This window comes from Protomyctophum bolini (genome assembly GCF_963924005.1).
Source record: "Protomyctophum bolini genome assembly, chromosome: 3".
In the NCBI taxonomy this organism is placed as follows: Eukaryota; Metazoa; Chordata; class Actinopteri; order Myctophiformes; family Myctophidae; genus Protomyctophum; species Protomyctophum bolini.
The window spans coordinates 40,421,132-40,442,858 of NC_137864.1; the positions used below are offsets into that span (position 1 = coordinate 40,421,132).

Below are 21,727 nucleotides of genomic sequence, written 5' to 3' on the forward strand. Positions count from 1 at the left end.
ACTGAACTGGATCGCTGTCCTTATAAGGACATATAGACGTGGGGTATTTATTTGTGTCTGTGTGCGACAATCAGGCACATTTCAACACCTTCAAATATAGTTCAATCAATCACTGTCCAGGGCAGGCACGTAACACGTTTCAACATGTCTCAATGTTTAAATGGACTTTCCCCCCAAACAAATAAAACAAGCCTGCGCGCGCGCGCGCGCGCGCACACACACACACACACACACACACACACACACACACACACACACACACACAGTTATACACACCCCCGTGTGGGTTCTGGGTGTCCCTCCTTGATATGAAAATATTAATATTGTAATATTATGCCTTACAAAACATGAGCCATGGCAAAACTAATGCACCGATGCGGTGCGCGTGCGTACGCGTGTCACAAACACACACACCCCCTTCCCCCCTCCCCCCCACAGCCACACACACACACACACACACACACACACACAATTTCACTACCGTACTTTACTTTCCCTTTCTCACACACACGCTTTCAACGACGTGCTGCTACCGGAGGCCGGGACGTTTAATGAACAACGCGCGTTTATTACCTGATCACTTTGATTTCAATTAATCAATCAATGACCATCGATCAGCAGTGTGTGTGTGTGTGTGTGTTTGTTTAGTAGTTAGCATCTAGCGGCTAACGGGCTATTAGCTTGGCTGCTTCAAAAACTTTATTCCAACAACAGCGACTTTAGACCTTAGAGTGCACGCACACACACACACGGTCACAGTACGTCTTGTTGCTATTGCTAATTCATTAATTATCCAATCAATGATCAATAGCTGATGACCAGTCCTCGGTGAGTTCATCGATAAGGAGCTGTTTTATTTGGTTTTGTACGACGGTCCACCGGGACAGCCTGCCTCCTCCCCGGGTTAGGGATGAGCGGCCAGGCTGCGGCCATCAGCAGCGGCCCGGCGGGGGACTTCGGCGGCTCGCCGGCCGACATAGAGGTGACCTACAGCGGATCCGAGCAGGACTCCGAGTCCGAGGATGAGGAGGAGGACCAGGGCGGCCCTGTGGCCGCGGTACAGCCGAGGAGGAGGAGAGGAGTGAAGAGGGAGAGACTGGAGACGGCCGTGGGCATGATGGGGGTAAGACTATGAGACTGGCACTGTGGTGGGCATGAGGGAGGTATAAGACTGGCACTAGTCTGTGGGCATGGCGTAGCGTGGATTGAAATGTTTGTTGACTGGGCAAATTATAGCATCGCGATCGATGATGGGGGTTGAGGAGGGGAGACATAGGTTATTGATTGATTGATTGAAATATTTACACATTTCTGTTGTAGCCAATGTGTCCAAAATCACACCAGTCACAGCAAGCCGCCTTTGTTGTTTTTAGCAACTCGGAAAGACCGGTTTTTTGATTGATTGGAATATTTATTAACATTTTGCAGAATTACAGACGGTACATTTCAAGCACAACTGTTAACTGTGAGTGGACGACCCAATAAAGCATTACACTTGTTTACAAGAGGGTCGTCCACACCTTGTTCAATTCATCAAAACATTTAGAGACGTACACAAATTGACACTTCTGTAAAGCCAAAGAACAGAACAGGAATTTCAATTAATCATGAAGGAGGTGAAAAGGGAAAAGGCTGGGGAGGGGAGACGCGAGGCCGATAGGTGAAACCGGTCTTTCCTAGTAGTTGCTAACAACAAAGGCGTCTTGCTGTGGCTGGTGTGATTTTGGACACCTTGGCTAAATGTGCATGTCGGCTGCATGGGGGCTGGGCTGCCAATGTAGGCTATCGTTTGTGTTTTTGTCTCCACCAGGCCGAAGGAACTAGGTGGACCCTCTTGTTTAAACAAGTGTAATATGCTTTATATGGTGTCGTCCACTCACAGTGAACAGTTTTTGTATTGAGTTGTGCTTGAAATGTAGCCTACTGTAATTCTGCAAACTGTTAATACATACTTCAGTCAATCAATCAATCAAAGGCATGGGGAAGAGAGTTAATTGCCTATGTTTTGCACGCTGTCCGTCAGTATGGTGGATTCCGTCCTCTCATAGTGCCACCATGAGGCCGAGTTTGCCCCTTCCAATACACAGGTTTAATGTTTGTCTTTAGTTCAATGTTTGTTTTGTAAACGCCATTGACAATGAAGGGACAATAATTTACGTCATTGTATTGTTAATGGCGTTTAATGTTTGTGTTTGCGCCGTTGGTTTTACATCACCATCACATCGATCGCCTAACCTAATCAATAAGAGTTAGACTTTAATATATTGGCGCCCCTCACTCGTACAGCTTTTATCTAGCCTGGCCCCAGCCCTGAATCTCTAGCAACGCCCATTAACCCATTCTGAACGGGAACCCATTTTGGTGTTAGCATCATGTTATGCTTTAGCTATTGAAAAAATAGCAGATCTACAAGCTCATAAGCTATATATCTACAAGCTTGTAGGTCTGCTATTTTTTGAATAAGCGAAGAACAACTGACATTTTTAGAATCTGATCTCGGGTGAGAATGGGTTAATCAGACCAGTGTGTGTCCAGTGGAAACCTCGTATGAATCTGATCTCAGGTCAGAATGGGTTAAGAAAATATGTTCTGGCGAAGTGAAACGAAATGAAAATTCAGACCGAGTGTCAGGCTAGCTTTTATCCACACAAATCTGTATACACTTATCTCTGTAGTCACGTGATCAACACAGATCTGTTCTACTTCCCATATTCCGTCCCTATTGGCTAAGACTGGCTTCCAAAGCTTGCGTTGCATGATTGGTCCGTTTCGTACAAAATGCCACAAATCATGAACACAACAGTGATTTCAAATCATGAACACAGCGTGTGATTTCAAATCATGAACACGGCGTGTGATTTCAAATCATGAACACTGCGTGTGATTTCAAATCATGAACACTGCGTGTGATTTCAAATCATGAACACAGCGTGTGATTTCAAATCATGAACACAGCTCGTGATTTCAAATCATGAACACAGCGTGTGATTTCAAATCATGAACACTGCGTGTGATTTCACAAATCATGAACACTGCGTGTGATTTCAAATCATGAACACTGCGTGTGATTTCACAAGTCATGAACACACAGCGTGGGATTTCCGTGAAATGACGTACACACATTTCCACAAGGCCGAGGACGAAGTGCCACTCTTTTTTTTGGCGCTATATAATTCCTGTTTTTACCTATAACTGCACAGATCTGTGTACAACTTTGTATAAGCACTCCCTGGAGTCAAAGGGCAAAAAAGAACTCGCGCCACCACCATGAGACCGATTTTCGCAAAACCCATTTATTTACATTACTCATACAGATTCTATCCATACATCAAGCAAATTGTTTTTTTATATATTTTTTATCCCACGATTTTGTAACCCATTTTTCACCCCTGTGTCAATCATCTAATGTGATCCTGGTCTCTACACACCCTCCACCAACCTAGTCCCCATATATGGGGGACAAGGGGAGAGCAACGGACTTGAACTCATGCTTCCTTCAGGCCTGAGTGTCCAAGTTGCTCCTTTACACCTGACAGGGGGGAGTTTCCCTGGTTGGACGTATAGCACGTGGAAGGAACACGTTATTCCAACCAGTTCCTTTCCCCTCCATCAGGCGCCCCGGCTGGCCAGGGGGAGGCAGTTTAGAGACCAGGATTACTGCATGTTTTTTGTGAGGGTACCTACCCTATAGGGGACACGGGGAGAACATGCAAACTCCACACAGAAAGGCCCTTTACATCAAGCAAATCCTTATACGCTATCTCCTATCTATCACAAACACTCCTTTCCTCCTGGAGGAGACCTGTGCCCCGAGGGGCACTTTTTTCTATAGATCTTCGCCAAACGATGTCAGAAGCTAGACTGGGCCTGTGCCCAAGTGGCCCAATGGAGGCTACACTTCTGGGGGAAACTGTCACTGTATGTGGGCATTATATGGTGGGCATGGGGCTATGGCTGGGGGCATTATAAGGTGGGCATGGGGCTATGGCTGGGGGCATTATAAGGTGGGCATGGGGAATTATATGGTGGGCATGGGGCTAAGGCTGTGGGCATTATATGGTGGGCATGGGGCTAGTAGCCAAATACACATAATATTTGGGGTCCTCCTTGACATGAAATAGTTTGAGAACCACTGATAAATACAGTAGGTAGGTAGGTTTCAGAAAACTGTCATTATGTACACATTTTTAGAATCAGCCATCACAGGCACAGCCTACTTGTATGTGTCACAGGTGCACGGCAGCAGGGAATTTGGGAAACGCCACAGGGAAGCCACACAGTTTTTCAACCGTGCGTGTTTTGTTTGTTTTTCAGTTGTTAAATTTGGTTTATTTTGCAGCACCAGTTTATTGTTCAGTTATACAGCTAAGTACCCGGTTTCTGTTATGACATCCTGCAATAAAAATAAAACCCTTTAACAAGATCTGATTTACTGTCAACACCACCACGCGTTGGAAAGAGCTTCATTCACACCATATCCCTCAGTCACTGGCATCCTTTCGTTTGAACAGTTGCCTTTACACCTGGTTATAAGCGACTTTTGTTTCTTTAAAACTCTAGATGGAGGACGACGCCCCCCCCGGAGGCTCCTCCTCCTCCGGGGCTCCGCCCCCACGGGGAGGCGGGGCCCGTGGGACCAAGCCGGGGAAGAAGACCCGCGGACGCATCAAGATCAACATGGAGTTCATCGACAACAAGCAGCGACGATACTCCATGTTTAGTAAACGCAGGATTGGCATGATGAAGAAGGTAGTTCTTCTTATTATTATTATTATTATTATAGACTAGCATAATTATTATTTTTACCAGCTGCAAGCTGGTCAATATTAGCTCGTGAAAGTTCCGACTGGTAGATACACACTGGAGATCGACAGGAGATCATTTTCTGCTGAGCCTGCTCTGTCACCAGTTGGCAACACTGGTTGCCAAGCCTGCATATTTCCAGCCTAACGTGGATTCATTCACAGTTGCTTGACTGGTTTGGTTTTTGGAGGCTCTGCTTAGCTTATTTCTGTCACGACAGTTGCCACCACTGGCAACAACCCATAACATCCCATCGTCTGCACGGCATGGCTAGTCGAGCAGTTCCGATTGGCTGCCTCGTCTCCAGCCGTGTTGCCTCAGAATTCTTTAGGGTCACTAATTTGAGCATAACAGCGGAGCACAGCTAAAAAGTGGCATAACGTCAGCAGCAGACCCACAGATAATAATAATGCAGCTGGTAATTGATTGATTTAATCAATTTGGGCTTGTTTTTTGTTTTTGCAACCCATTTATTCACCCAGTGTCAATTATGTAATCCTGGGCGCTACACTTCCTCTGCCAACCTGGGGGTGGGGGGCAGCGGTCTGACCTCATGCTTCCTTTCTATGCATGAGGAGTCTAAGCTGCTTCTTTTCTCCTGACAGAGGGGAGTTTACCCGGCTAGACGTAGCGTGTGGAAGGGACACGTTATTTCCGACCAGTTCCTTTGCCCTCCATCAGGCTGGCCAGGGGCAGGGGAGGTAGTTTAGAGACCAGGATTGTTGGTCTCTAAACAATCCTGGTCGCCATAGCGCGCCACCGAGTGGTGCCCTACGAGCTTGTAGGTCTGCTATTTTTGAAAACTCGAAGAACGACTGACACAGAAACATAGCTTTTTCAGAAAACTGTCAGGATGTAGAAGACAATTTTAGAATCTGATCTCAGGTCAGAATGGGTTAATCAGGTTGTCTGTCTGTCTGTCCAGGCCTATGAGCTGTCCACTCTAACAGGAACTCAGGTGTTGCTGCTGGTGGCCAGTGAGACAGGCCACGTGTACACATTTGCCACCAAGAAGCTGCAGCCCATGATCACCAGTCAGACAGGTAGGCAGAGAGTGAGACGGGTTCAACAACACATGCACCGTGTGTGTGTGTGTGTGTGTGTGTGTGTGTGTCTGTAAGTCTGTAATCCAAGTAACTCGAGAACTGTTCGCCCCCACCGGCTTCAAATTTGACACGCACACCACAGGGAGTGCAGTGCCTGGCCTTGGAGACGGTGGGTGTTGAGCGACTATGAGAGATTGATGTATAAGTCGCTGAGAGGCGATGGGATGGGCCGGGTGTCAGACGCGCTCCGCAAACAAAAGGATTTCGCTGGGTCCAAAACAATACTTTTGAGGTGTTTTTATTAAAGTAAAGCATAACTTAAACGGTGCTCCAACATAAAGCAAATTGGGTACAGCGATCCAAAGTAAGTAAAGTAAATAAATAAAGCAAATAAAGCGGTCAACAAAAGTGCGGCTTCCCACACACCCCCTCTCTCTCACTGTGTGTGAAAACAGGTGAACTAGGTGAGGTATTCAATGAAACAGGTCCGCCCCTCTGCCTGTCAATCAACCACATTAATCACCCGTGACAGCCCACTCATTGCATAGACATCATTTCCAATTCATGGCTCTTACAGTGGGGATACACCGTTGTCCAGAAACGCCACAAAAGGCTCTGTCTGGTCAGGCTCTGGTCAGTGGACCAAATGAGCCCCATAGTCCCCTCCCTCACTTGTAGAATTCCCAGCCTCTGCCTCAGCCAATTGATTGCCCTGGCAACCTGCCATTTGATTACTTAAAGGACAACTTTAGTTTTTTTCAACCAAGGTTCATGTTTTAGGTTGTTATTAGAGAAAGTAAAAGGTGAGTGTAATTTTCTTTTCATTTTCTGCTTTCTTTCTTTTTAGGGATTTTAGCTGTTTTTGACAGGGGGGCGGGGGCATTCAAACATGGTGCTAAATATGTATTTCTTTACAACATTTTATAGCGATTTCTTTTTTTATTCTTTACTATAGTCCTACTAGACCCCAAGAAATTACATCTGGCCACAAAAGATCACGGGATCTACTGAATGTGTCAAACTGGCATATTGAGCCTATGACACACAGTGTGGCTTCCCCTCCAGTAGGCTACCTTCACATTCAGTAGATCCTGTGATCTTCTGTGGCCAGATGTAATTTCTTGGGGTCTAGTAGGACTATAGTAAATAATAAAAAAATAAAATCGCTATAACATTTTGTAAAGAAATACATATTTAGCCCCATGCTCGAATGCCCCCCCTGTCAAAAACAGCGAAAATCCCTCAAACGAAAGAAAGCAGCAAATGAAAACAGAGGGGAGTTGCACCACTCAGTTCACACAGGTGTGATTTTTTTCTTCTTCCAGGTAAGGCTCTGATCCAGACGTGTCTGAACTCTCCAGACGCTCCGCCTCACTGCGACCCGACCAGCGACAAGAGGATGAGCGCCACGGGCTTCGAGGAGACCGACCTCAGCTACCAGGTGACTGACCAGGACGGGTGGCCCGAGCCGGGCAAGGTGGGTGTTCCCTTCACTTTACACATTAACCCTTTAACAGTTTCCGTGCCGGGAATGGTTTAATCCAGGTTACTGTCGCTGCAATATACGACATACCGCCTTTTGTTTTATGTGTTTAATCCGCTGTATTGTAATAAATAAAAAGAAACTCCGTCTTCGTCGCGGAGATAGAGACTAGATGGTTTCGTTTTGATGACTAAACCGGAAATCGTCACATGCTGTGGGCTGCTAGGGCTTCTGGGAAATTGAGGCCAATGCAAACGAATGGGATACAACTCCTCATGGAGGAGGCTCCTGTGCTGCGTCGTCCGGGTGCACCAAGATGGCGGGTGGTGCAATCGTTCATAACAAACGGAGGAAGCTTTTTTCGCTGGATTTTCGCGGATTAAAAGCCCAAATAATTCAGCGTATGCTCTAAAGGCAGTGAAGGGGCGTTGATTAAAATGTTAAAACTGTAAAAACTGTTAACTAACCCATTCTGACCCTGAGATCATTCTAAAAATGTCTTTTTTTTTTCTGAAAAAGCTATGTTTCTATGTCAGTCGTTCTTCGATTTGTCTAAAATAGCAGACCTACAAGCTCGCTATGAGCTTGTAGATCTGTTATTTTTCAATAGCTAAAGCATAACATAATGCTATAAGACCAAAAGGGGTTCCCGCCCCAAACTGGGTTAACCCATTTAGGACTAATAAGGCAGATTCTAAAAAAAACTGACCTATGTTTTATAATTTTTTTCCCCAAAAATGTTTATATTGCTATATACTGTACATGGCAACAAGAACCCCCAAAAGGGGTTCCCGTCATGAAGGTGCAAAACAGCCAGTCCAGGACGGGTCGCCCGACCCGGGCAAGGGGCGTGTTCCTTAACTTGACCACATTAAAGGAGAATTCCATGCTATAATGCTTTCTTATCTTTCTTTGTAGTTGTCACATCTCCATCAAAGAGGTCCAGCCAGGTGTTTTTTTGTGCAAAAACTCCTAATTGGCTATTTCCCCTACCATAAGCCCTCAATGAATTGCATTGCATTGAATGGGAATTGAATGGGGCTATGGGGTGTTATGCTAGTTCGCTTATTTCCATCGAAAGAAGTAGTAAAGTGTGCCGCTTGGGATATTATTTACATTATGAAGAGAGGATATATACAAAGAAATTATAATTTTGAGCAATGGAAATAAGCGAATTAGCACAACACCCCATAGCCCCATTCAATTCCCATTCAATTCAATGCAATTCATTTAGGGCTTATGGTAGGGGAAACAGCCAATAAGGAGCTTTTGCACAAAATAACACCTGGACCTCTTTGATGGGGACGTAACAACTACAAATAAAGGTAAGAAAGCCTTTTAGTATGGAATTCTCCTTTAACCCATTGAGACCTAAGACCAGATTCTACAAATGTCTTCTAGATCATGACAGTTTTCTTAAAAAAACATATGTTTCTATATCAGTGGTTCTCAATCTATTTCATGTTGAGGACCCCAAAATGTATAATTATGTAATTGGCCGCGGACCCCCCATCTGAAAATATGTTGTTTCAGGGACTGTCAGGGATTTAGAATACATTTGTAGAATCTGGTCTCTCGGACCCCTTTTGGTGTTAGCATTATGTAATGCTTTAGCTATTGAAAAATAGCAGGTCGCGCTACGAGCTTGTAGGTCTGCTATTTTTTTGAAAAATCGAAGAGCGACTTGACATAGAAGACATTTTTAGAATCAGATCTTAGGTCAGAATGGAAAACTGTCAGGATGTAGAAGACATCATTTTAATCTGATCTCAGGTCAGAATTAACTTGACGCTGCCAGATCCAAGAAGCTTGCTACACATGTTTGTTTCACAGCTTATTGGGATCTTTGATCGCGGAAGCAAATTCAATGACGGGGCTGTTCCTTTTTTTCAAGATACATGGTAGATGATTGGATGGGACCGTCTGTCTATCACCGTGTGGGCGTGCAAACACAACCAATCATATTGACGTGTCTGTATAGCTTCACCTCCGGTTTCGCACATATCCTGCCCTTAGCTCACGCTGATTGGTTCGGTACGGAGCGGTTCGGCGTTAGCTCAACTCCCTGCGAGATTCCAGATGGATGTGGTGTTGGGGAACATGGTTACCCAATACCGCCCCCAGCTGGCAAAGTCAGGTTAGGTCAGAATGGGTTAATGTGATAAAATCGTTTGCTTGTGAAACAGTGATCAAACATTTCTGCACACGTGTTTTCCTCCGTCAGAAGTCGAGCAGCAAGTCGACGTTCGTCAACGCACCGCACGCCACCTCCATCAACAGCCTCGGCCCTGCCTCTAACCACGCCCCCTGCTCGTCCTCTAACCCCACCTCCTCCTCCTCCTCGGCGACCAATGGGATGCTGCTGAAAACGCCCCCGCCCACCGGTGTCATGTTACCTGGAGGCTTTACCCTGATGTCAGGTCTGTCTGTCTGTCTGTCTGTCACTGTCTGTCTGTCTGTGTCTTTCTGTCTGTCTGTCTGTGTCTTTCTGTCTCTGTCTGTCTGTCTGTCTGTCTGTCTGTGTCTTTCTGTCTGTCTGTCTGTCTGTCTGTCTGTCTTTCTGTCTGTCTGTCTGTGTCTGTCTGTCTGTCTGTCTGTGTCTGTCTGTTATTCTATATGCAGACCATCTTACCATATAAGGTAATGGCAGGGTGCTACCTATAGGTGCAACCAGAAAAGTCCTATCTGATTATATTAACCCATTTAGGCCTGACGTCTTCAAAATCATCAAGTGGTCAAACTCCTTTTGACCAGATGAAGAGCCTTGGCTCGAAACGTCGTCAATAAAAGTTATCTTTTGGAGCATACGAGTGTGCGGGGTTCCCTTCTCTTTTCATAATGTTACTTTTTGAACCCAGCACCTCCACGAAGTGTGTGTGCGTATTTTTCTATAGTTTCAAAATCATCAAGACATTTTTCTGAAATACCTCATGTTTCTGTATCAGTGGTTCTCAATATTGGTCAAGGACCTCCGCCCCCCCCCCCCCCCCCCCCATCTGAAAATATGTTGTTCCAGGGACCCCAGCCCATGAAGCAAAGAATTTAGTTAAAATGTTCACTCTGTAACAAAATATATTCAAAGATTTGAGACACATTTTCCCGATTCTTTTCAAAAATAGCAGACCTACAAGCTCATAGCGCGCCACTCGGTGGCGCGCTATGAGCTTGTAGATCTGCTATTTTTCAATAGCTAAATTATAACGTAATGTTTAAAACACCAAAAGGGAACAACGTCAAACTCTCCAACATAGCTTGATTTATTCTCTTTCTATCCTCAAAGGGTTTGTTTCATGAGAATCCACATGTTTTATGAGCTACTTTGTGTCCTGGAGTTTGGAAGTGCTCGTTAGATATCACTCAACTGCCCTGTGTACTGCACCTGTTTTGAATTGGCACATAATGCAGGAGCATAGACTGTAAAATAAAATATGGACAAAGCGTTCGCCGGGTCTGATATGGACGTAAAATGAAGCCAGTCAGTCCTTGTATTGTAAATCGCCATCTTTCTAGATCCGTTTTGCAGGCCTAGCTGGCCCATTGGCTGGCCCAGACAACGAGGCGGGACTTCCCCCCTTCTTCTTAGTTGGTTTTTATTTTGACTCCAATGGGGGGGTGGCTCCCGTTCATAGACTGTAACCTGTGTGTGTGTGTGTGTGTGTGTGTGTGTGTGTGTGTGTGTGTGTGTGTGTGTGTGTGTGTGTGTGTGTGTGTGTGTGTGTGTGTGTGTGTGTGTGTGTGTAGGCGGAGGCGGTGGCCAGCACCTTAAGGACATTCAGGTACAGACCAGCCACGCCTTGACCAATCACAGCAGCTCTGAGCTGGCCCATAGCTCCGCCTCCACAGGTAACTACATCACCTGTACTAATTGGTAACTATTGTAACCTTGTAGCGCCAGATTGAACCCATTTAGGCCTGACGTTGAAATTGTATATATATTTTTTTAATGTGGTTCTCAATTTTTCATGTCATGTACCCCAGAAATTATATGTAATTGGCCGCCGACCGCCATCATAAAATATGTTGTTCCAGTGACCCCCCCCCCCAGAAGCACAAAGATTTGAGTTAACAATGTTCGCTCTGAAAGAATATATATTCAAAGATTTGTGCCGCATGTTAACGATTTTTCAAAAATAGCAGACCTACAAGCTCGTAGCGCGGCACTCGGTAGCGCGCTACGAGCTTATAGATCTGCTATTTTTCAATAGCTAAATTATAACGATGTTTAAAACACCAAAAGGGGTTCCCGCCCCCAAAATGGGTTAATGACGTTAAACCAACCCCTCGAGTGTAATATTGCAATTATACAACAGTTACCCTTAGAACATATATTTTTAACTAGAACTGCACTCTGTCGAGTGCATACTTGCTTGTTGCACACTAGTAGGCCATAAATGGCCACTAGTAGGCCATAAATGGCCTACTAGTGCGCAAGCAGAGCGCGCAAGTACTTTCAACCGCTACAAACTGTCAAATCTCAGTTTCTGCCTCTATGTATATGTCATTTGTAAGTTGATTAGCGGTATACTGTGGTTACTTTGCGCCCTATGCACCGTCCCAGCCTTTTCGATGCGTATGCACCGTCCCAGCAATGACTAATGACTAGACATACGTATACATATACAATATAGAGTATGTAGTTGTAATTTGATTAGCAGTATACTGTGGTTACTTTGTGCCAAAAAGTGAGAGCCGTCAACCATTTTTTTGGGTATGCAAGAAAAACAGCAAATCTGTGCCTGGTTTGCTGGGACCAGATTACACAGATGACCATTTTTCTTACGTCATCATTGACCAGAGTACGTGGTGTGTATATGTATGACTAGCTCTCAATGATGACGTAAGAAAAATGGTCATCTGTGTAATCTGGTCCCAGCAAACCAGGCACAGATTTGCTGTTTTTTGTTGCATACCCAGAAAAGTGGTTGACGGATGTCACGTTGAAGAGACCGGGCGAAATTATTACTTGCGCTCTCTGCTTGCGCAAGTAATGACAGATGTAGTCACTACGACCACAAATGTCCCAAGAAACTAGCCACCGAGTGGGAGAACAGAGCGGCTGAATTCTTTGTTTTGATTAGGTGTGGAGTGGTGCTCGTTTGAACCACGGCTAGAACACTGTTTCAACCAATCAGATTTGCTTTCTCGAAACCACCTGTTGCATTAATTACAGTATATTTATAGGTTTTAGTGATCTAGATGCAGCACTAGTAATTCATTTGAATTCCATCCATCCATCCATCTTCAACGGCTTATCCGTAGTCGGGTCGCGGGGGCAACATCTCCACCAGAGAGCTCCAGACTTCCCCTCTCCAGAGCAACATTAGTACCTTCTCCTGGGGGGAACCCGAGGCGTTCCAAGGCCAGTGTTGAGATGTAATCCCTCCATCTGCGCCTTGGTCTGCCCCAGTGGGACGTGATCCTTGGTCTGCCCCCGGGGGTCTCCTCCCAGTGGGACGTGATCCTTGGTCTGCCCCCCGGGGGTCTCCTCCCAGTGGGACGTGCCTCAAGGACCTCCCTAGGGAGACTCGAGGCATCCTAACCAGATGCCCTAAACCACCGAAAGGCTCATATTTACTCCAGTTTTTTGTGATGGGTTATCACCGTTTTAAGTGATAGCTTATCACCTAAAACGGTGATAAGAGTTGAGGCCATCATACTCGCGGTGATGTCCTTAATGCTGTTGTAGTTCATATTTTTTACAGTTGTTTACATTAATGTTGTTGTTTACATTGAAGTTGTTGTTTACATGTTGTTGATGTTTTTAGGGGCGGTCTCTCGTGTGTTTGCTCCGGGCACTCAGATTCCAGCGTCTGCTGTCCAGCTGCATTATGTAAGTACAACTACTCTTAATTGCTATTAAGACCTCCATAGTATTATGGTCAATGCCTGTGTGTAAAGTGGGAGTGATTGGTGCAGGCATTGAGGAGATACGGCGGTGTTTCTGACAGACAGACACACATTGACTGAATTATAGTATGATGATGATGATTATGATGATGGCCTGTCAGTCATATGGCTGTCAGTTCCCACCTGATGTTGTGTGGAAGTGCAGACTGCTCCAGACTGTTCTGAATAACTGCTATCTTGCATAACGTCTTCAGATTAGGACTTGAGTGTAAGACCTGTAAAATGAGTTGTGATCCAAAATAGGATTATACGATCTCCCAGCATGCAACAGTATGTTGAACCCACCCAATCCGGTCCTTTCCCCTTGGGCCGCTCAACCTTCTTCCAGGAGAAGGTCTTGGAATTAAATTTCCACATATCATTGAAGCATTGCCTCAGAGCATAGTTGGAGCCACCAATTATACACAGCTCTCCATTCTCGGTAAAGGCCCCGATGTTCTGGAACAAGCTAGGTGTGCTCATCCAACAGTCGGTCTCTGTGTCAAAAACTTGTTGTCGTACTCATGGTCCGTCATCCCTCCAAATACAAACCTCTTTGTCCCGATGATGGTGAGAGGCGTGAATACCGTTTGTGTTGGAGCATAGGCATGGTGACAGAGGCGTGAATACCGTTTGTGTTGGAGCATAGGCATGGTGACAGAGGCGTGAATACCGTTTGTGTTGGAGCATAGGCATGGTGACAGAGGCGTGAATACCGTTTGTGTTGGAGCATAGGCATGGTGACAGAGGCGTGAATACCGTTTGTGTGCGAGCATAGGCATGGTAACGCCCCGCCTGTCTGTGATTGGCCTACCGACACTGCCACACCGAAACTTGACTGTCCTCCGAGGTGGTTATGCTGGATGCCTGGATAGTCTGATGATAGTAGTATGGTATGATACAAGAGAACGCTAACTTGTACGTTTTATGTTACAGTATGCCTGATGGAGGGGAAAGGAACTGGTTGGAATAACGTGTTCCTTCCACGTGCTACGTCCAACCAGGGAAACTCCCCCCTGTCAAGTGTAAAGGAGCAACTTGGACACTCAGGCATGAAGGAAGCATGAGTTCAAGTCCGTTGCTCTCCCCTTGTCCCCCATATATGGGGACTAGGTTGGTGGAGGGTGTGTAGAGCCCAGGGTCACATTAGATGATTGACACAGGGGTGAAAAATGGGTTACAAAATCGTGAGATAAAAATATATAAAAACTAGAACTGCACTCTGCCGAGTGCATACTTGCTTGTTGCACACTAGTAGGCCATAAATTGCCTACTTGTGCGCAAGCAGAGCGCGCAAGTACTTTCGACCGCTACAAACCGCTACAAACTGTCAAATCTCAGTTTCTGCCTCTATGTATATGTCATTTGTAAGTTGATTAGCGGTATACTGTGGTTACTTTGCGCCCTATGCACCGTCCCAGCCTTTCCGATGCGTATGCACCGTCCCAGCAATGACTAATGACTAGACATACGTATACATATACATTATACTATATAGAGTATGTAGTTGTAATTTGATTAGCAGTATACTGTGGTTACTTGGTTCCAAAAAGTGACAGCCAAGTTTTTTTCAACCGTTTTTATGTATATGCAAGTCTGTGCCTGGTTTGCTGGGACCAGATACCACATTACGTCATCGTTGAGAGCTGGGACCAGAGTACATGGTGTGTATATGTATGACTAGCTCTCAGTGATGACGTAAGAGAAATGGTCATCTGTGTAATCTGGTCCCACCAGATACCACATTACATCATCGTTGAGAGCTGGGACCAGAGTACATGGTGTGTATATGTATGACTAGCTCTCAGTGATGACGTAAGAGATATGGTCATCTGTGTAGTCTGGTCCCAGCAGACCAGGCACAGATTTACAAATTACAAATCACATTACAACTACATACAGAGTATGTAGTTGTAATTTGATTAGCAGTATACTGTGGTTACTTGGTTCCAAAAAGTGACAGCCAAGTTTTTTTCAACCGTTTTTATGTATGCAAGTCTGTGCCTGGTTTGCTGGGACCAGATACCACATTACGTCATCGTTGAGAGCTGGGACCAGAGTACATGGTGTGTGTATATGTATGTGATGACGTAATGTGGTTGAAAAAAAACTGGCTGTCACTTTGAAGAGACAAAGCGAAATTATTACTTGCGCGCTCTGCTTGCGCAAGTAAAAACAGTATGTCTAACCAAAGTATGCCTCCCGCCCCCAGCAGCACAACCTCAACAATCTCACGGAGGAGACGGCTGACGAGCGGCGGCGCCGTCTGGCCAGGGAACGCCAGCAGCGCCACCGGCACCGCCAGCGTCTCACGGAGGAGGAAGGCGACGTCATGGACAGCCACGGTCTCACGGAGGAAGGCGGCTCGGAGGACCATCACCGCCATGGTCTCGCGGAGGAAGGCGGCTCGGAGGACCATCACCGCCACGGTCTCGCGGAGGAAGCCGCCGCGGACGACCACCGCCGCCGCCTGTCCAGGGAACGCCAGCAGCGGCGGCGCCAGCGCCTCACGGAGGAAGGCGCCGCGGGCCATCGCCGCCTGAACAGAGAGCAGAAGCAGCGGCAGCGCCAGAGATTCACAGAGAACGGTGCGGCACTAGCGGGTTTTATTACCTTGTATAGCGTCGGCTTCATATTTATAGGGGTTATTTATAGGGGTTTTATATATATGTTTTATATATATTCTAGCAGACTAGCCTTTATTTTTGACGACCAGCAGTGATTCCCTATGGAGACACAAAGAGTCTCCTTTGTGCCTAGATAGAAGGAAAAGAAAATTATATTGTATATTTCCAAACTGTAACCCAGAGGGTTTGTAATGCGCAAAATAGTTTTGGACCCTGGGCGTTTTTCATATAATTCAAAATGGCGTGTGATCTAAAGGTCAGAGGTCAAAGGTCAGAACACAAAAGTTGTTCGACATGAGGAGACATGTGTATCAGCGTTTTATTGCAGACGCTCAAACGGTTCATGCTATTGCTAATGCTATGCCTGTTCAAAGTTTGAATTTTCAATGGAGTGCTATAGCGCCATCCTTTTGTCCAATGGTCGTGGGGCTCACATCCTCACCTTTTGGCATGGCCCTATAGAGCTTCGCAGTCCCTCCCCCTTTCAGAACAACGAGTGGCCCAGGAAATGAATCGCAATGCATTTTGACCATAGGCATTTCTTAAATTATTTATTTAAAGACCTTTTAAGCGTCGTACGAAGCCAACTCTTGTCGTGACAAATCATGACAACACACACAATATGTTGGACCAAACAAATAATTACAAAGAAGAAAAACTAATTCTTTGTTTTTGTCCAAAATATTGTGTGTGTTGTCATGATTTGTCACGACAAGAGTTGGCTTCGTACGACGCTTAAAAGGTCTTTAAATTAATAATTTAAGAAATGCCTATGGTCAAAATGCATCGCGATTCATTTCCTGGGCCACTCGTTGTTCTGAAAGGGGGAGGGACTGGGACGCTCTATACCATATAGAGGGTATGCGCGTGACATCATCAAACCAGGAAGTTATGCAGGAACGCCTACTGAGTGGCAATAAACTACTTTCTGGCCTCGACAGCCCAGACATCCACACATAAAAGTCATATCTGATTGCATTAAACAACGTTAAACAATTTTAAACTCACTTTGCCCGACAGCCCACAGACATCCAAACAGATGATTGTATTAATTAAACAACATTAAACCATGTTAAACTCACTTTTCCCGACAGCCCACAGACATCCAAACAGAAGATTGTATTAATTTAAAAAAATTAAACCAGCCCACAGACATCCAAACAGATGATTGTATTAATTAAACAACATTAAACCAGCCCACAGACATCCAAACAGATGATTGTATTAATTAAACAACATTAAACTCACTTTACATGTTGCTTTGCCACTCGATGTGCCATTCACTTTAAGCATGCGCATGCCCTCTATAGCCAAGTGTCGCGAAAACCGACTGCACGTTACAGACAGAACTCCTATTTTTGGCAGGAGGAAAAAGAGTAGAAGAAAAAGACAAGCGACCCTTTGGGCTTTGTCCCTTTTAATTATTTGTTCTTTAATATTTTGTCTCATTTATTTATTTTCCCCATAGACTTCCTCACGTCCACAGAGGAGGTTCCTGATGAACATCAGGAGTGGAGATCCATTGTGATCCAGGAGGAACCACAACCTCTGCAGATTAAAGAGGAACAGGAGGAGGCTGATGTGTCATCATTGTCATTACTAGACTGGGAGCCGAGCTGTGACACTCTCCCAGGTAAATTAAATAAAATATCACTATCGGTTTATAATTTAATGAGCGACATGGTGTGACCTTGTAGATCCGCTACTTTTGAAAAGCAAAGTATGAAATATGGCATAAGTGTTTAATGTAGCCCATGTAATAATCAAAATCTGCATAGTAACTAGTTACACAAGTTTTCACATAATTCTAGTGTAAAAAGTACAGTATTTCCCTCTCGGAATGAATGAATAATTCATTCAGAGAGAGAAAAGAACAAGGAGAGAATAAAAATAGACATATTTGCGAATGCAGTGAGCACTTACTATGAGACCTAGCAGATCATGTCTGTCTGTGTGTCTGTCCCGCTATCCAAATATGGAGTGTGTTGCATCAGCAATCACTCAGCTCCATATGGGCACAAAAGGGTCCAGGTCCACATATACAGTAACAGCGGGACAGACAGACAGACATGATCTGCAGGGTCTCAGCTGCGTTCGCTTCCCGCGTTTGCGCGTCTTACTGGTTTATGTCCTTTATCCAATGTTGTCTCACCGATATATCATATCATATACCATCGGTATCGCTAGTTTTTCCACCGATGTGCCCCGATGTGTTTGTTGAGTGGTGCAACCACTCCAAGGAACAGCTTTGTCCCTACGTCCTAACCTATGTGACTATGTCCCTATGTCCTAACCTATGTGACTATGTCGCTATGTCCTAACCTATGTGACTATGTCCCTATGTCCTAACCTATGTGACTATGTCCCTATGTCCTAACCTATGTGACTATGTCCCTATGTCCTAACCTATGTGACTATGTCCCGATGTTTAGAGTGCCAATAGGGTGTGCTGTTGCACCACTCACTTCAGACTGGTCTGATTTTTTATTATTAAGTTGTGCTCAATCTGGGCACCCAATGCCCCAAAAAATGGAAAAACGGTGCCCTCTGCTCCCCCCGCCCCCCGCCTTTGAATCAAACTCTATCAAACCTTTTATAGAGTCCCTTTGTATATATTTTTTCCTAGACTTTCTACAGGTCCCTGTGTCTGAAGAGGAGAGGAGCTCCAGTCTGCTCCAGGAGGAACCACAACCTCCACAGATTCATGAGGAACAAGAGGAGCTACTTCAAAGACCAGAAGAGGCTGGTGGGTCAACGTTGCCATTACTAGCAGTGAAAAGTGAAGATGACGATGACGAAAACAGAGAGACGGAGCCTTTAGCCGGCACCTCAACCGAACACATGAAAACACAAGCGTACATACAGTACTGGGTACGATCGCAACAAACCGGCAATGACCAGCTCCTCTCTTCACACTGTTCTGATTCTGACGCTGAAGACGGTGATGAGCAGGAGGAGACTAGGGGAGATCAGTCACAAAACACACAGAATGTGGTAGGGGACCTGCAATCGTCAAAACAAACGGAGAAGAAACGCTTTAGTTGTTCAGAGTGTGGCAAAGAGTTTAATCACAAGGATAATCTAAAAACACACATGAGGATTCATACAGGTGAAAAGCCCTTTTCTTGTACAGTATGTGGTAAAGGCTGTGTTAACACAGCTAATCTAAAAACGCACATGAGGACTCACACAGGCGAAAAGCCCTTTGCCTGTATTGTTTGTGGTAAAGTCTTTAGTCATACGAATGGTCTAAAAATACACATGATGACACATACAGGGGAAAAGCCCTTCTCGTGTACAGTGTGTGGCCAAGGCTGTATTAGCACAAGTCATCTAAAAAGACACATGTTGACTCATACAGGCGAAAAACCCTTTTTGTGTAAAGTTTGTGGTAAAGGCTTTACTCAGAAAGGTACTCTGAAAACACACATGATGACTCATACGGGCGAAAAGCCAATATCTTGTACAGTATGTGGTAAAGGTTGTGCTAACACAAGTAATCTAAATATACACATGAGAACTCATACAGGGGAAAAGCCCTATTCTTGTACAGTATGTGATAAAAACTGTGTTAACACAAGTCATCTAAAAAGACACATGATGACTCATAAAAGCGAAAAGCCAGACAGTTAGTCGAAAAAGACACATTAGGACACATAAAAGGGGATAGCCTTTAGTTTAAGACGTATGATCAGTCAATCTAATCCAGGATGACGATGATGCAAAAGGCAGTGGAATTACATAATCTGACGATAACAACATGACTGAAGAAAATACACATTGATATTTTCTTGTGATGGATTTTAGTTTTTTTTTCCTTGTGTATGGATCTTATTTTCTATACAACCTTTTTATTTTATCTTGCGTGTATTCCCTCCAGCTCATAGGTTACTGGTAGTACAATATGAGCAGTATGTCCACATTGGTCTGGATTTAACACATTTTGACGATTCTACAAAGTCGATTCTACAAATCTCTTCTAAATCCTGACAGTTTTCTGAAAAAACCCCATGTTTCTATGACAGTAATTCTCAAACATTTTCATGTCAAGGACCCCCAGAAATATATGTATTTGCCAGCCGACCCCCATCTGAAAATATGTTGTTCCAGGGACCTCCTGGAAGCAAAGATTTGAGTTAAAAACGTTCACTCTGAAAGAATATATATATTCAAACATTTGCGCCACATTTTCGCGATATTTCAAAATGAGCAGACCTACAAGCTCAGTGCCACGCTACGAGCTTTTAGATCTGCTATTTTTCAATAGCTAAAGCATAACATAATGCTAACACCAAGAGGGGTTCCAACCCAGAATGTGTTAACAAGTTATGCAACCAAGCATAAAATTACTAGTCTCTCCCAAACATTTTAGTCTACGGTAATTTTTTTATTTGTTGACTAAATTGTCAATAGAATTGGTTTTAGTTATCGTAGCTTGTTTTTTTTGTTTTTATTTAGTTTTCTTCGGTGTAAAACGTTAGTAGACAAAACGTTTTTTTTTTCGTCATAGTTTTAGTCGACTAAAACAACACTAATGTGCATTGATATGCACTAAATAATGGTGCATGCAGCAAAGTGCTAACAAGCTGCTGGGATTGTGTACCTGTTCACTGTGACCCATTTTCCACCGGTTGGTTCCCGATGGGAACCGTTTCAGTTCTTTGTGGTTCTTAGTCCATGAGCCAGAGCTCCAAAAGTGGAATGTTAATTATGAATTGAGAAGAATTAGATTGTTATCACCTAAAACTTCCCCAGTTGATTACTTACACAAAGACAATGATTTATTGTATTACAATATTTTAATTTAAATATGCAAATGAGGCATTATATGGGAAAATATGAAGAAAACAAAATTAAAAAGCCATTGGGAACCAACCTGTGGAAAAGAACTGAACCGGTTTCCATTGGGAACCAACCTGTGGAAAAGAACTGAACCGGTTTCCATTGGGAACCAACCGGTGGAAAATAACTAAACCGGTTCCTATTGGGAACCAACCGGTGTGTAGTTTAGATTGTTGCCTTGTCATGGTTCATAATATGGTGTATTCCAGAGTGAGGGTATACATTCCACATACCTGTAGTTTTGTTTCTTTATAGAGGTGTTTTTATAACCTCAAAGATCCACTTTTATCCCTTGGAGGGAGAATTATGTTTTTTGTTTAATAAAGGTTGCGTCACTACAGTGTCCTCTGTGTGTGCTTTATTATCATGCAAATGTTCAACTTATTGACTGTTTATGGGGGGGGGGGCACTGGGGGCGTGTTCTCTCCAACGCGTCATCAGTGCCCATACCTGAAGCGGGGTTGGCGAAATGGGCCTTTCTGTGTGGAGTTTGCATGTTCTCCCCGTGTCCCCTCACGAAAACATGCAGTAGTCCTGCTGCGTCCGAATTCATTCCCCCATATAGTGCACTACTTTGGGGTTCCGCCATTTTGTTATAGTGTCCGAATATGTAGTGCGCATTTTTGCACCCTAACGTAGTGGACTGAAGTATCCCACAATGCACCGGGAATTGTAGTGAGCATCCGATGGTCACTACAAAAACACAGCGAAGCAAATCTGCCCCATAATGCATTGCGCAAGCTCGCTCTTGAGCGCACATGCACGCGTTTGCGCATGTGCGCTGCTTCTGCATGCATGCGCTCATTGCGCTCCAACTCAGAAGAGGCAGAAGTTGAACCAGCGAAAGAACTCAACACAAATGTACTTTTAAAATTTTCGTTTCCCCCTCTTTTCTTCCCTGGCGGATCTCGAAGCTACAGATCTCGAGACAAATGATTTGTGCATTTATTTGAAATTGTTTTATTTTATTTATAATAAATCTACTAATTTGCAATATTATTACTAATCTGATTCATTGTATCACCCAGGCCCAGCGCATG

The 21,727-nt window shown here is 44.5% G+C and overlaps 1 protein-coding gene across 5 annotated transcripts; it reads left to right on the plus strand.

Moving 5' to 3' along the window:
- The first annotated feature begins 522 nt into the window (after positions 1-522).
- Positions 523-20,996, plus strand: LOC308312806 (uncharacterized protein). 5 transcript variants are annotated; one of them, XM_080759525.1, is made up of 10 exons: positions 523-1,123; positions 4,561-4,749; positions 5,729-5,846; positions 7,175-7,326; positions 9,557-9,752; positions 11,074-11,175; positions 13,098-13,162; positions 15,431-15,806; positions 17,314-17,478; positions 18,472-20,996. In XM_080759525.1, the coding sequence occupies exons 1-10, from the start codon at positions 911-913 to the stop codon at positions 19,476-19,478; spliced, it is 2,583 nt and encodes an 860-aa protein (XP_080615651.1). In that variant the 5' UTR covers positions 523-910; the 3' UTR covers positions 19,479-20,996. The 5 variants fall into 5 exon arrangements, with proteins under 5 accessions (XP_080615651.1, XP_080615652.1, XP_080615653.1 ...); XM_080759526.1 differs by having other exon boundaries at positions 15,434-15,806; XM_080759527.1 differs by having other exon boundaries at positions 9,560-9,752.
- Positions 20,997-21,727: the final 731 nt, after the last annotated feature.